The sequence below is a fragment of the Anthonomus grandis genome, unplaced genomic scaffold (genome assembly GCF_022605725.1).
Source record: "Anthonomus grandis grandis unplaced genomic scaffold, icAntGran1.3 ctg00000835.1, whole genome shotgun sequence".
Lineage (NCBI taxonomy): Eukaryota > Metazoa > Arthropoda > Insecta > Coleoptera > Curculionidae > Anthonomus > Anthonomus grandis.
The window spans coordinates 2,760-17,585 of NW_026088600.1; the positions used below are offsets into that span (position 1 = coordinate 2,760).

Below are 14,826 nucleotides of genomic sequence, written 5' to 3' on the forward strand. Positions count from 1 at the left end.
GTTGCCAACTATGAAATTTTAGAATTCTCAAAATTCATTAGATTTCACCAAATATTAGGTCAGTGGAAGTTAATTAGTAGCATTTAAATTAATTAAAAGCTCGCATTGATATCCTGCACTTCCTTGCAAAACAGGATTACCTAATAAAAGGACCAAAATAATTTTAAAGCAATTAACAAGATAACCTTACCATAATTCAATAATAACTTCCTCTGGATAACACTCTTCTGTTCTCATGTTTCCTGACCTTCTTCCTTCAACATCTAGTTCAAAATAATCAGTTCTGGGATTCTGTTTATGTACTCTTAAATTCAATTTTTAAGATGTTGTCCTTCTTTAGTCTATTGAAAATTGCATAAGCGTGATAAGGACGGCACATATAGAATTAGAATTCCACAATACACAAAGTCCCATTAGGAGTTTACGGAAAAGGGTTTTTTGTTTTTTTCTTTAGCAGGTAAACCTACTTAATGGAAAATAACCTTTTGCTGTAAAACCGTACGGCCTTTTCTTCTACTATAATTGTATAAACAAATAAATATAAAGATTTATTAACAGAAGCAGGCAACCATAACCTACAAACGAAATCCTTTCTTAACAATTTATCGTTTTATCTTTAGTAGGAAAAAGAGGCAAATATTTAATTTCACTACGTATTCTACAAATAAAATCAATAATACACTAGCTTTTAATACCGTTGAAACACTAAAATTCCTTATTTTTGGTGGAAAATGCGCAGAGTTGGCAACACAGCACATTTTTTCATTTTTAACATCTGAATTAGATTTATTAACGTTGCCAAGCTTACCCTATTACCAATAAAAAACATCTTTACTTAAAATTACAAAAGATTAACTTAAAAGTAAGCAGGAATGGCACCTTTAGCTCACCTCAACTCACTTTAATTTTACCGCCTATAGCTGATAATCTAGTTAAGAAGTCAATACGATTTGTGAAGCTTGGCAACGTCGCGAAACTGACTGATTGACACTGACGTTTAAAAATTTTGAGGTTAAGTTTTTTATGTTTACAAATTTTGTCTTAAATTTAATTATAATTTTTTTTAATATGTACGTATTGAATTATTCTTCCTAAAGTGGAAAAACGTCATACTAATTTATGCGAACCCGTTAAGTTGATTAATTTATTGGTTTTAAAAATGTGAATCCACTTAAAAGTCAACTCTTTGTCTTAATAAACCAAGATGGATAGGTGTGTACAATTAGCAATTTACTAATGTTTTGTATTAAAAAAAAAACACAATATTTCAACAATAGGGAGCCACACCAACCCTCATACAGTGGCGCAGCCTTTTCTGAGCAAGATATTACCAGTGAAAGCAAAGAACTAGCCGATGTACAACAACTGAGCCCCAATACTCTTAAAGTAGCTGCTGCAGAATGCTTAAATAACTGGATAGGATATTTACAAGTAAGTTTTAATTTACTTGATCAACCAATAAATTGCACCAATTTGCAATTAAAACGATATTTTTAGATGCTAAACACTATGTGTGCAGCGGGTCTTCGCCTCGCCCAATCCCTGTATAATTTATCACAAATGCAAAATGTTCCGATAGCCACCCAGTGTATAAATAGTTGGGAGGATCTTACTAGAGCTACCGCTGTTGCTAGTAGCTCTGTTAAAAATCATATCGCAGCTGCCATGCAAGATATGAGTATTGGTGACACATTTACTGGTAAGTAGATATCTAATTAAGATTAATAATTAAGTTCAAGAATCCTTGAAAAGCGAATGGTATAGAGTGCTTTTACCATATTTACCATTAAATGAGAAATGATTTACTTCTTAAAAGATTGTCTCACTAGTTGTTGGTTTATATAATGTTATGAGCAAGTGTTATCGTTATACTTTTTAGCATAGTTTTGCTTTGTTTATATACATAATTTACTGATCTATTGTCTATTTTCATGATAATCTTCTTGGCTTTATTATGCCTTGACTTTGACAAAAACTATAATATAATGTTTACATATAAATTACATACAAACATGAAAAATTCCTCACAGAATCTGATGCCCAAAGGCAACTAGAACACAACCAGCACATAATCACCGAAAACCTTTTAACATTCATCAACCTCCAATACCAGTTTTCCATAGCGAGCTGTGAGAATTTCGGTTCTATGGCCCTATGCCCTTCCTGTCAAACTACCCCCGGGGGAGTACATAATTCTGACTGTAGCATGGCCGCCGTGCAACAGTGTTTCAGTAAACAGGAGACCAGGTCTGTACTTATGCCCTGATCCTGCTTTGAGGTTCACATTGGATTTGTTTAGGTCTCAAATGTCTAGTCCCAGAATGGAAGATATACCCAGACAGCACAGTCCTATGGCGGACACAAGGGGCTCGTCTCCATACCAGGAGCAAGCCAGGGGGCCCAGCCCCATCCATTGTTTTCCCGACTTCCATAGGGGACCTGGACCACTGGAAACCCTTAGAGGTTAAACCAGTTCATACACTAATAACTCATTTAATTAATATTAAAGCGCTTTTAGGACCGTTTCCTACTCCGGGACAATTACACACTATGAAATTGCCATTTCCAGGCAGGGGAGGCCAAAGGTCACCTCTGCATTTCCCGTTGTTTCCCTTGGGGGGTCCCAGGAGGTGGTCTGAGGTTGCCGCCACTGATGTCACTGTTGTCTCAGAAGGTGAATTAAAATGGGCTTGTGATATTTTATATTCGATAAGTTTATCTTTAAAGGCGGTCAAGGAGAAGTTACTGCTGCACGCAGATGGTCTATGCCTTGGGATACGGCTTGGGCGGGCGGTGAACCCCCCAATAATAGTAATAGTAACCAAAGCCGTTCTACTGGGGTGCAAGCTAAACTGTCTGTGCCCAGTGGAGGCCCCAATAGCTCTCAGGAGCGTAGCAGAAGCACCACACCTGGTGGGTTTATGTTTTAAATGTTTTTTTTTGGGTAAATTACGTTTGTGGGGTTCTTTGTAGAATCTGTGACGTCGCAGCCATCTACCTCGGCACCCAGTGGGTCTCAGCCGCCGGTTCCGGGGGTTCTGCCGAGCGTCGAGGGTCTCTCGGAGGCGATTCAATTGTTGTCTTGTAGGCCCAGTAGATCCTCGATCCCTACGACGTCGATTCCGGGGCATTCGTATGTGCCCATATGGGGAGAGACCCACGAGGATCGGATGCATCGTAGGTTATTTCCGTCACAAAGGTGAACAACATGATTTAGTTTTTATATAAATTTATTTTTTCTAGGCAAAAATCTTCTCTTTTCAACTTACTTTTACTGAGATCTGCTTACTTTTCCTTAGTTGAATCTCGCATTGCTTATGAAATAGCATTCTGGGGTTGGATTGGGTTATTCAATATTTATTTTACAGAATCTGGCTTTAAGGTTCCCATTTAAAATGCCTTTTCGGCAGTCTTGTAAAACAATCTTATCTTATAAAATGTCTTAACACTTCCAGGCTTGTTTTTGCTTGAAAAGGTTCGCTTAGTCTCATACAAGTGAATAATATTTGATTCATGATTCCGAAATTGGTGAAAAAGTCTTTTGTGTACTTTACTAGGAAAGCATCTTCCTTTGCTAAGAACTTATTTATTTGCTAAGAATCATCTTCTCTTGGGTATAAAGTCTTCGAATATGTACAAAGGGTTTAGAAAGGGAGTAAAAGTATTGCTTTTGGGGAAAGTTTATTAGGACGTTGCGGAATTCCTTTATTATGCTCTGTGTCCTTCCTCAATATCCTTGTTTTTTTTCTCTCTGTAATATGATTTTAATTTGTTTATATATTTATTCTATATGTCTTAAATTGTCATTACTTTGTATGTTTGTGCCAGCAAATTTGTTGTGTTTTTGTTAGTCCAATATTATACAATTTTTTTTTCTTTATAACCTTTATTTTATCAATATTTGACAATTTAAAAGTAGTTTGGTCGATTTGTAAAAATTAAGATTAGTCCCTAGATTGTTTTTTTTGATACTATTAAAGGCTTTACAAAAATCCAAATATTTTAAAAACTCACATTTGGATTTTAATGATTTTAGTTTCATATGAAAGCCAGTGAGTTTTTCTACCAAAAAGGTCCCTACAAGTTTCCTTCTAAATACAACCGTTTTGAAGTTATTGGGTAGGTTTTCCATGGATTGAAAAAAAAACTTGATATTGTCAAAGGCTTTACAAAAATCCCAATATTTTGAAAACTAATATTTGGATTTTAATGATTTTAGTTTCATATAAAAGCCAGTGAGTTTTTCTACGAAAAAGGTCACTACAAGTTTCCTTCTAAATACAACCGTTTGGAAGTTATTGGGTAGGTTTTCCATGCATTGAAAAAAAAACTTGATATTGTCAAAGGCTTTACAAAAATCCAATATTTTGAAAACTAATATTTGGATTTTAATGATTTTAGTTTCATATGAAACCCAGTGAGTTTTTCTACCAAAAAGGTCACTACAAGTTTCCTTCTAAATACAACCGTTTTAAAGTTATTGGGCAGGTTTTCCATGCATTAAAAAAAAACTTGATATTGTCAAAGGCTTTACAAAAATCCCAATATTTTGAAAACTAATATTTGGATTTTAATGATTTTAGTTTCATATGAAAGTCAATGAGTTTTTCTATCAAAAAGGTCACTACAAGTTTCCTTCTAAATACAACCGTTTTGAAGTTATTGGGTAGGTTTTCCATGCATTGAAAAAAATTTGATATTGTCAAAGGCTTTACAAAAATCCCAATATTTTGAAAACTAATATTTGGATTTTAATGATTTTAGTTTCACATGAAATCCAATGAGTTTTTCTATCAAAAAGGTCACTACAAGTTTCCTTCTAAATACAACCGTTTTGAAGTTATTGGGTAGGTTTTCCATGCATTGAAAAAAACTTGCTATTGTCAAAGGCTTTACAAAAATCCCAATATTTTGAAAACTAATTTTTGGATTTTAATTTGATATGAAACCCAATGAATTTCTTTACCGAAGAGGTCATTACAAGTTTCCTTTTAAATTCAACAGTTAAGGAATTATTGAGTACTCTTTCAAGAACTGTCAAAGTTTGAACTTAAATCCCCAATTTTCAGGGGTAATTGGCAATCGGTGGACGTACCGCACGCGGGCAACATAAACACCGATCACTTCGACATATTCCCCCAAGGGATACCGTTAACCTCAAGAAAAAGCAGCTCTTCCACGGACTCCTCCTCTTGTATGTCAATCCATAGTAGATCGACTAACAGCGGATCAGAAAGGGGTTCTTCCAGTGAGGCCAGTGGACCAGTAAGTGCGACTTTTCCCGTTTTATATCCAGAGTTTCATCGATGTTTTTAGGAGGCCATAAGACTACATACGAACCTTTATTCAATGTGGAGCGGAAGTGAACATTTGCCTTTCATAAGGCTACCGGAGAGTCAAGAACCTTTGGACGAGAGCGATACAGACGATCCACCTACGGAGAGGAGTGGATTCAGTGGTTTTCCTAAGCCAACCTAAGAATTAATTGTAAGACTGATGTTCTCTTTTTAAGATCTGAAGGTTATTATTATACAGTAAGATGTTTAATCCTCATAATTAGAGTCCTGATTTTAAAGCGTATAAAGCTCGACAATTTACCTTTATTAAAGTTTTTGTTTCACTTCTTTGTAGTTGAGTCTGTCTAGTGGGACTTCTCCAACAAAAACTGATGTGCAGCCAAAACTATTAGAGATATCGATATCATTCAAGAGACATAATTTAAAGGCCACTAGTGTACCTTTATTTTAGTTTTTGTTTCAGTTATCTATTCAAATTAGTTTTTGAGATATTTTAATTTGAAGTTGAGTCTAACTTTCTACTGTTATTTCTCCAACCCCTGATGCTTGTATGTGTAAAATTTACTCACTATACTAGAAAAAACGTATATAACCGATGTGATAAATAAGAATATTGATGTAGCATTATATTTCGTGGCGACATTGTATTTATGTTTAATTTTATGACAATCATTTGTGTCAAAGAAAAAAAAATGCTTTTTAAGTGCTGAATCTAGTCGTTAGTAATTTTTTTAAGGTTTTACTCTACTTCGCTGGTCGAAGTTTATTTTTTAAGTATTTTATATCGCATTATGTAAACCTGCATGTTAAATGAAAAGTAGATTGACTCTACCATTGATATTTAACTTAATAATGAATAAAATTGATATTGTATTATTAAAAGACTTTTATTTATAAATTATTCCCTGGTTTTCAACGGAATTTCGATAAGAAACAGATGAACACGACGAACCTTTTGTCACGTCATAGTGACAGTCAAGTGGCGCTAAAAATTGATAATAAATCACACGTTTTTCAGTGACAACCGTCACAATACGCTTGTTTACTTTTAGAATTTACTGGTTCGGGTCTATAAAGGTATAGTACGTCCACTATTAACTGAAAATGTTATAGAATTATTGGGTACTTTTTTAGTTTAGGCAGTATTCCTAAAACTGTCTGATAATGAATGCAAACCTAATAATTGAAATTTGGCGGGTCCTGGACCTTTGCTGACAAAATTGTCTCTAACTCTGTGAATTTTTTTAGTACAAAAAAGATTTTCGTATGAAATGATTGGGAAAGAATCGTGTTTTTATGGGCTAAAACTCTTTACGAATATTTCAGTTATTCGTGAAAATATTGCTCAGGAAAGTGAAAATTTGGTAAGAAAACTAAGCAAAAAAATCACTTCAACCAAAAGTGCCCTAACTACCCAAAGCTTTAACTTCAAATGACGTTTCTACGCTCACATGCATAATAGCTAGAAAATATTCTTAATAGCTGCGAAGTTATGACTAAAACTGTATGTTAATGAATAAAAAACCTTATTCTCCAATATGAGTTTCAAAACTTTAAATTGAGTAGACTTTGGGCCTTGAATAACAAAACTGGATATAAATCAGACAGTTTTTGAGGTACAAAAACCGTTCTGATATGAAAATGTTGGGAAAGAAACACTCTTTCATGGACTAAGACTCTTTTAAAAATATTCCAATTTTTCATGAAAATATGGCCAAGAAAAGTGAAAATTTGCTAAGAAAACCAAGCAAAAAAATCACTTCTACCAAAAGTGCCCTAACTACCCAAATATTTAAGCCCGAATCACGTTTCTACACTCAAATTCATCCTCAGGAATCCCTATAAGTTGACATGGAAGAATCATGAAAGTATTCTTAGTAGCTTCTAAGTTATGACCAAAAATGTGGAATAATAAATAGAAAACTTGATGTGGATAGAAAACAAATTGAGTGGCCCTTGGACCTTGAGTGACAAAACTGGGTCTAACTCAGGAAATTTTTGAGGTACAAAAAACGTTCTGGTATGAAAATATTGGAAAAGAAACACCCTTTCATGGACTGAGACTCTTTTAAAAATATTCCGATTTTTCATAAAAATATGGCCAAGAAAAGTGAAAATTTGCTGAGAAAACGAAGCAAAAAAATTACTTCAGTCAAAAGTGCCCTAAATACCCAAATCGTTAACCCAGTATCACGTTTCTACACTCAAATTCATCCTCAGGAATGTCCAAAAATGTGGGATAATAAATAGAAAAGTTGATGTGGATAGAAAACAAATTGAGAGGCCCTTGGACCTTGAGTGACAAAACTGGGTCTAACTCAGAAAGTTTTTGAGATACAAAAAAACGTTATACTATGAAATTATTGGCAAACAAGTGAGTTTTCATGCACTAAAACTCTTTTAAGAATATTCCAGTTTTTAATAAAAATATTCCTAAGAAAAGTGAAAATTTGCTGAGAAAACCAAGCAAAAAAATCACTTTAACCAAAAAGGCCCTAGCTATAAAAATATTGAAACCAGAACTACGTTTTTACACTTGAATCCATCTTCAGGAATCCCTGTAAGTTAAAATGTAGGAATCATTAAAATATTCAACGTAGCTCCTAAGTTATGGCCAAAAGTGTAGGATAATAAATACAAAAATCTGAGTCTCCAATATGAGTTTCAAACTTCAATTCCTAATAATTGAAATTTGGCGGGTCCTGGACCTTGGCTGACAAAATTGTCTCTAACTCTGTAATTTTTTTTGGTACAGAAAAGGTTCTCATATGAAATAATTGGCAGAGAGTCGTATTTTTATGGGCTAAAACTCTTTTAAGAATATTTCAGTTTTTCATGAAAATATTCCTAAGAAAAGTGAAAGTTTGCTAAGAAAACAAAGCAAAAATATCACTTCAACCAAAAGTGCCCTAACTACCCAAATCTTTAACCCAGAATCACGTTTCTATACTCAAATTCATCCTCGGGAATCCCTGCACGTTAAACTGAAAGAATCATGAAAATATTCTTAGTAGCTTTTAAATTATGACCAAAAATGTGGGATAATAAATGAAAAACTTGATGCTCTAATATGAGTTTTAAACCTACAAATTGAGTGGCCATTGGACCTTGAGTGACAAAACTGGGTTTAACTCAGAAAGTTTTTGAGGTACAAAAAATGTTCTGATATGAAATTATTTGCAAAAAAGTGAGTTTTTATGCGCTAAAACTCGTTTAAGAATATTCCAGTTTTTCATAAAAATATTCCTAAGAAAAGTGAAAATTTGCTGAGAAAACCAAGCAAAAAAATCACTTTAACCAAAAAGGCCCTAACTACCGAAATATTGAAACCAGAACTACGTTTCTACACTCGAATCCATCATCAGGAATCTCTGTACGTTAAAGTGAAAGAATCATGAAAATATTTTTAGTAGCTGTTAAGTTATGACCAAAAATGTGGGATGATAAATATAGAAAAGTTGATGTGGATAGAAAACAATTTGAGTGGCCCTTGGACCTTGACTGACAAAACTGGGTCTAACTCAGAAAGTTTTTGAGGTACAAAAAACGTTCTGATATGAAATTATTTGCAAACAAGTGAGTTTTCATACACTAAAACTCTTTTAAGAATATTCCAGTCTTTCATGAAAAATATTCCCAAGAAAAGTGAAACCCAATAAAGAAAAAAACACTTTAACCACAAGTGCTGTAACTACCCAAATCTTTAACCTAGAATGACGTTTCTACACCCAAATTTATCCTCAGGAATCCCTGTACATTTAGTATACTTTATTATAATTTTTGATGGCTTTATTGTACTCAATGGTTCAATTAGAGTTGACGCATTAATTCCGTACTTCAATGTTTTTGGAAAGACTATACCGCCTACTCACGAGAGGAAGTGACTAATTAGGCCCTTTTTCTAGAAAAGCAATATCAAGATAATAATACGGTGGAGAGAATTGAATGAAGTCATTCTCGAACGTTGAAAAGATCGGCACTTCATTTTTCGGCCTTTTATCTTCTCGGGTGCAGGTAGAGACGATGTTGGCCCATTACAGGTAAAACAAAGGTCGAGATTTTTGGTTATTTTAATGCTCGACAGGTCAGTAGTAAATTTATATGTATCGAGGATGGAAGGGAGTAGTGTCTCTCAAGGGTGCTACCCTCCATTTGTTACATAAAAAGAAAATTAACTTGGCAACTCTGTAATGAAGGTGACAGTCTAAATAAAATGACAGCTCATATGTCAACCTTTGTAAGTTTGTAGTTCCAAATTGGCAACTCTGTATTGCAGGTAAGAATGAATTAAAGGGCGTGTTTACTCTGTTTAAAATGGCAGGTCATTTGTTAAAATTTGACAGTTAGACTTATATATATTAGACTAGTCATATTAGTCGAGGGGGTTCGAAAAAATAATTAATTTTACCACCTTTAGTCACGGCACATCTAGATTATGAAATAGTTCAAAACGCAAATGTCAAACGTCAGTTTCTGTCCAAATGTCATCTGTCAAAACTTTGGTCTGACATATGTCCCAAGCATTACAAGTGCCAAAAATTTATGTATAAGGTGTCGTTCTACCTAAAATGTCATTTATATATAGAAGTTTTTTTAAGTGTTAGAAAAGTAATTTTTGAGTTAAAAACATTCAATTTGGCACCTCTGTATGCAATGTAAATAGGCCTTAACAAAACATACTACTATGCTGTAATAACAGTTCATGTGTCGAATATTGACATATCTTGTCATAACTGGATCGAAGTTGGTGACAGGTGGTGCCCTCTAAAAATTGGATCTTTCTTACAATCACATGTATTACAGGCGTTGCCGTTTACATCAAAAAGTATCAGGATCTTTGATTTTTCTATGTAATGGGGTCTTCTTCCTAACTCGCTAGACAAACAACATTCTTAAACGACATTTATGAAGAATATTCTTGTGAATATTATGCTTTTTATTTTGTAAGAATAGTCCAACTACTTCTCGAGATTTTCGACTCTAAAGTATGCGGATATTTGCATACTAGGCCCTTAGACACCATTGCTTATAAAGCCAAATAAATCTAAAATTCTTGGTTGTACTGCTTTGACCTCTAAACAACATTTATAGAGAATATTCTTGTGAATATTATGCTTTTTATTTCGTAAGAATATTCCAACTACTTCTCGAGATTTTGGTCTTTAAAGTGCGCGGATATTTTCAGACTAGGTCCTTTGACAGTACAACTTAAAAAGTCAAATAATTCGAAAATTATTGGTTGTACTGCTTTGACCCCTAGATAGCATTTATAGAGAATATTCTTGTGAATATCACGGTTTTTATTTGATGAGAATATTCCCACTAACTTTTGAGATTTTGGACTTTAAAGTCAGTGGTTACCTTCAGGTCAGAACTTTGGACACTACTACTGAAAATGGCAATTAACTATGTACGTATTCATTAAACTGCTTTAAGGCTTAAACAATATTTATACAGAATATTCTACCGAATATCATCCTTTTTATTTCATGAGAATATTCTCACTAACTTTCGAGATTTCGGGCTTTAAAGTCAGTGGTTACCTGCAGGTCAGAACTTTAGACACTACTCCTAAAAATGGCAAATAACTCTGTACGTATTCATTAAACTGCTTTAAGGCTTAAACAATATTTATACAGAATATTCTACCGAATATCATCCTTTATATTTCATGAGAATATTCTCACTACCTTTTGATATTTTGGGCCTTAAAGTCAGTGGTTACCTAGAGGTCAGAACTATAGACGCTACTACTGAAAATGGCGAATAACTCTGTACGTATTCACTAAACTGTTTTGAGGCTTAAACAATATTTATACAGAATATTCTACCGAATATCATCCTTTTTATTTCATGAGAATATTCCCAATAACTTTCGAGATTTTGGGCTTTAAAGTCAGTGGTTACCTGCAGGTCAGAACCTTAGACACTACTACTGGAAAAGGCAAATAACTCTGTATGTATTTATTAAATTGCTTTAAGGCTTCAAAAATATTTACACAGAATATTCTACCGAATATCATCCTTTTTATTTCATGAGAATATTCTCACTAACTTTCGAGATTTCGGGCTTTAAAGTCAATGGTTACCTGCAGGTCAGAACTTTAGACACTACTCCTAAAAATGGCAAATAACTCTGTACGTATTCATTAAACTGCTTTAAGGCTTAAACAATATTTAAACAGAATATTCTACCGAATATCATCCTTTTTATTTCATGAGAATATTCCCAATAACTTTCGAGATTTTGGGCTTTAAAGTCAGTGGTTACCTGCAGGTCAGAAATGTAGACACTACTACTGGAAAAGGCAAATAACTCTGTATGTATTTATTAAATTGCTTTAAGGCTTCAAAAATATTTACACAGAATATTCTACCGAATATCATCCTTTTTATTTCATGAGAATATTCCCAATAACTTTCGAGATTTTGGGCTTTAAAATGACTAGTTAACTTTCAGGTCAGATCCTTAGATGACACTACTGAAAAAGGCCAAAAATTTAAAATTCTTCATTGGACTAGGAATATTCTGTTTTTTATTTGACAAGAATATTCAGTTTTTAAATCGATCAAATTTTTTGCGAAATTTCCAATCGATTGAAAACGATTTTCTGAATGCAATGACAGCTCATGTGTCAAATTTTGACATTTACATCTTGAAATATTTAACCAATATACAATGCATGGTGTGCCATGACTATAGTTGATCAATTCAGTTTTTAAAAGATTTTTTTGACCAAAAAATGACTGGACTAGCACAGCCATGGCAGACTTGATAGACAGTCCATACCTGTCATACGTCAACGTTGTATTTAAAACGTCATTTATATAAAAGTTGACATTCCGAACACAATGACACCTCATATACGTCAAATGTTGACGTTTATTAAATAAATATTTGAAGATTATAGAAATTTATTATATTTATTCTAGTATATTATTCTACAATCAATGCCTTGACTAGTCTCAATATAATGCATGATGGCCTACTGCATTAATATTTAAATGAGGTGTCAGTGTCATGAGCAGTTAAGTACTTGGTACACTAGGTACTCGTACTACCTAGGAACTTAGTACAAGATTTCTAGGTATGTGAATATTAATTAAAAACCAACACTATAATAAGTGACCACGTTCATTAGCGTCGTGTACCCAGAACTACTTTGGTGGTCGCCAATGGGTCTCACAGTGCGCATTCCTGACATTTTTTTAACGACCGCACCAACATAAGCCGCTCGATGCCATTTCGGTGGTACCCAACTGGTCAGTGGCGTGCTTATATTGACCAATTTTACTCTATCAAAAAGGGGGTAGGTCTCCACAATAAAATCAATCTTAATCATGTAGAAATTTCACCGCGAGTACCACGTGACAAACGAGAATACCTATCAACAACATACGGCGTCGTATCCTTCAGCGGGCAGGTAGTACCGCGTCGCACCAGCTCCAATGAGTCTGTTCAGGTATGCCCGCATATTTAATTATTATTATACACTTTTAGTTCTTGTGTGTGTGTGTGTGTGAAAGGAAACGACAGGGTAGAACTAGGGATTTTTTTACAATTATTCACAAGTGTCAGATTTTATTGACAAGATGGCGCTCGTACGCCATGTTGGAAGTGTCGTTGTTTTCTGCGGTCAACATCAAAACTTTTATTAGTGACGTCATGAATTAGTTATTGGTCAAATGTAAGCAGAAGTTCTCATAGGCGATTTTAACAATCATTGTTGGCAATGTGTAAAAGGAATATATATAAAAATTTTCAAAACAGTAACTGATTAATTTTTTGAATTATGGATATTTTGTCAAATTTTTAGAATAAAAAATAATTTTTTTTATAAAAATATTTTTTTCTCAAGATCTTGTATGAATTTTGAGAAACGCTGAAATAGGTGTCTAATAAAATCGTTCAAAAAATTTGAGTACAAATTTTGAAAACTGCATCTGATCAATTTTTTGAGTTATGGACATTTTGTCGAATTTTTAGAATAAAAAATAATTTTTTTTATAAAAATATTTTTTTCTCAAGATCTTGTACGAATTTTGAGAAACGCTGAAATAGGTGTCTAATGAAATCGTTCAAAGAATTTGAGTACAAATTTTCAAAGCTGCATCTGATCAATTTTTTAAGTTATGGACATTTTGTCGAATTTTTAGAATAAAAAATTATTTTTTTTATAAAAATATTTTTTTTCTCAAAATCTTGTACAAATTTTGAGAAACGCTGAAATAGGTATCTAATGAAATCGTTCAAAGAATTTGAGTACAAATTTTGAAAACTGCATCTGATCAATTTTTTGAGTTATGGACATTTTGTCGAATTTTTAGAATAAAAAATTATTTTTTTTATAAAAATATTTTTTTTCTCAAAATCTTGTACGAATTTTGAGAAACGCTGAAATAGGTGTCTAATGAAATCGTTCAAAGAATTTGAGTACAAATTTTGAAAACTGCATCTGATCAATTTTTTGAGTTATGGACATTTTGTCGAATTTTTAGAATAAAAAATTATTTTTTTTTATAAAAATATTTTTTTTCTCAAAATCTTGTACAAATTTTGAGAAACGCTGAAATAGGTGTCTAATGAAATCGTTCAAAGAATTTGAGTACAAATTTTGAAAACTGCATCTGATCAATTTTTTGAGTTATGGACATTTTGTCGAATTTTTAGAATAAAAAATTATTTTTTTTATAAAAATATTTTTTTCCTCAAAATCCTGTACGAATTTTAAGAAACGCTGAAATAGGTGTCTAATGAAATCGTTCATAGAATTTGAGTACAAATTTTCAAAACTGCATATGATCAATTTTTTAAGTTATGGACATATTGTCGAATTTTTAGAATAAAAAATTATTTTTTTAAAAAAAATATTTTTTTTCTCAAAATCCTATACAAATTTTGAGAAACGCTGAAATAGGTGTCTAATGAAATCGTTCAAAGAATTTGAGTACAAATTTTCAAAGCTGCATCTGATCAATTTTTTAAGTTATGGACATTTTGTCGAATTTTTAGAATAAAAAAATTATTTTTTTTAAAAAAATATTTTTTTTCTCAAAATCCTGTACAAATTTTGAGAAACACTGAAATAGGTGTCTAATGAAATCGTTCAAAGAATTTGAGTACAAATTTTCAAAGCTGCACACATCTCGTGAGAGTTTTTAAGTTATGGACATTTTGTCGAATTTTTAGAATAAAAAATTATTTTTTTTATAAAAATATTTTTTTCCTCAAAATCCTGTACGAATTTTTAGAAACGCTGAAATAGGTGTCTAATGAAATCGTTCAAAGAATTTAAGTACAAATTTTCAAAACTGCATCTGATCAATTTTTTGAGTTATGGACATTTTGTCGAATTTTTAGAATAAAAAATTATTTTTTTTATAAAAATATTTTTTTTCTCAAAATCTTGTACGAATTTTGAGAAACGCTGAAATAGGTGTCTAATGAAATCGTTCATAGAATTTGAGTACAAATTTTCAAAACTGCATATGATCAATTTTTTAAGTTATGGACATATTGTCGAATTTT

General features: G+C 32.7%; 1 protein-coding gene across 3 annotated transcripts; it reads left to right on the forward strand.

Annotated features, from left to right (window-relative positions):
- The first annotated feature begins 1,006 nt into the window (after positions 1-1,006).
- Positions 1,007-6,121, forward strand: LOC126749805 (uncharacterized). Of its 3 annotated transcripts, none has more exons than XM_050459474.1 (11): positions 1,007-1,212; positions 1,278-1,431; positions 1,498-1,699; positions 2,031-2,247; positions 2,300-2,463; positions 2,519-2,674; positions 2,728-2,913; positions 2,974-3,199; positions 5,070-5,265; positions 5,317-5,520; positions 5,632-6,121. In XM_050459474.1, the coding sequence occupies exons 1-10, from the start codon at positions 1,205-1,207 to the stop codon at positions 5,476-5,478; spliced, it is 1,671 nt and encodes a 556-aa protein (XP_050315431.1). In that variant the 5' UTR covers positions 1,007-1,204; the 3' UTR covers positions 5,479-5,520; positions 5,632-6,121. The 3 variants fall into 3 exon arrangements, with proteins under 3 accessions (XP_050315431.1, XP_050315432.1, XP_050315430.1); XM_050459475.1 differs by having other exon boundaries at positions 5,317-5,487; XM_050459473.1 differs by having other exon boundaries at positions 1,008-1,212; positions 5,317-6,121.
- Positions 6,122-14,826: the final 8,705 nt, after the last annotated feature.

What these genes read in the sequence shown, in the direction of transcription:
- LOC126749805 (XM_050459474.1), top strand. An exon ending in AGGTTATTTCCGTCACAAAG is followed by an intron (nt 3,200 to 5,069) that starts GTGAACAACATG and finishes CCCAATTTTCAG; the next exon opens with GGGTAATTGGCAATCGGTGG. An exon ending in CCAGTGAGGCCAGTGGACCA is followed by an intron (nt 5,266 to 5,316) that starts GTAAGTGCGACT and finishes CGATGTTTTTAG; the next exon opens with GAGGCCATAAGACTACATAC.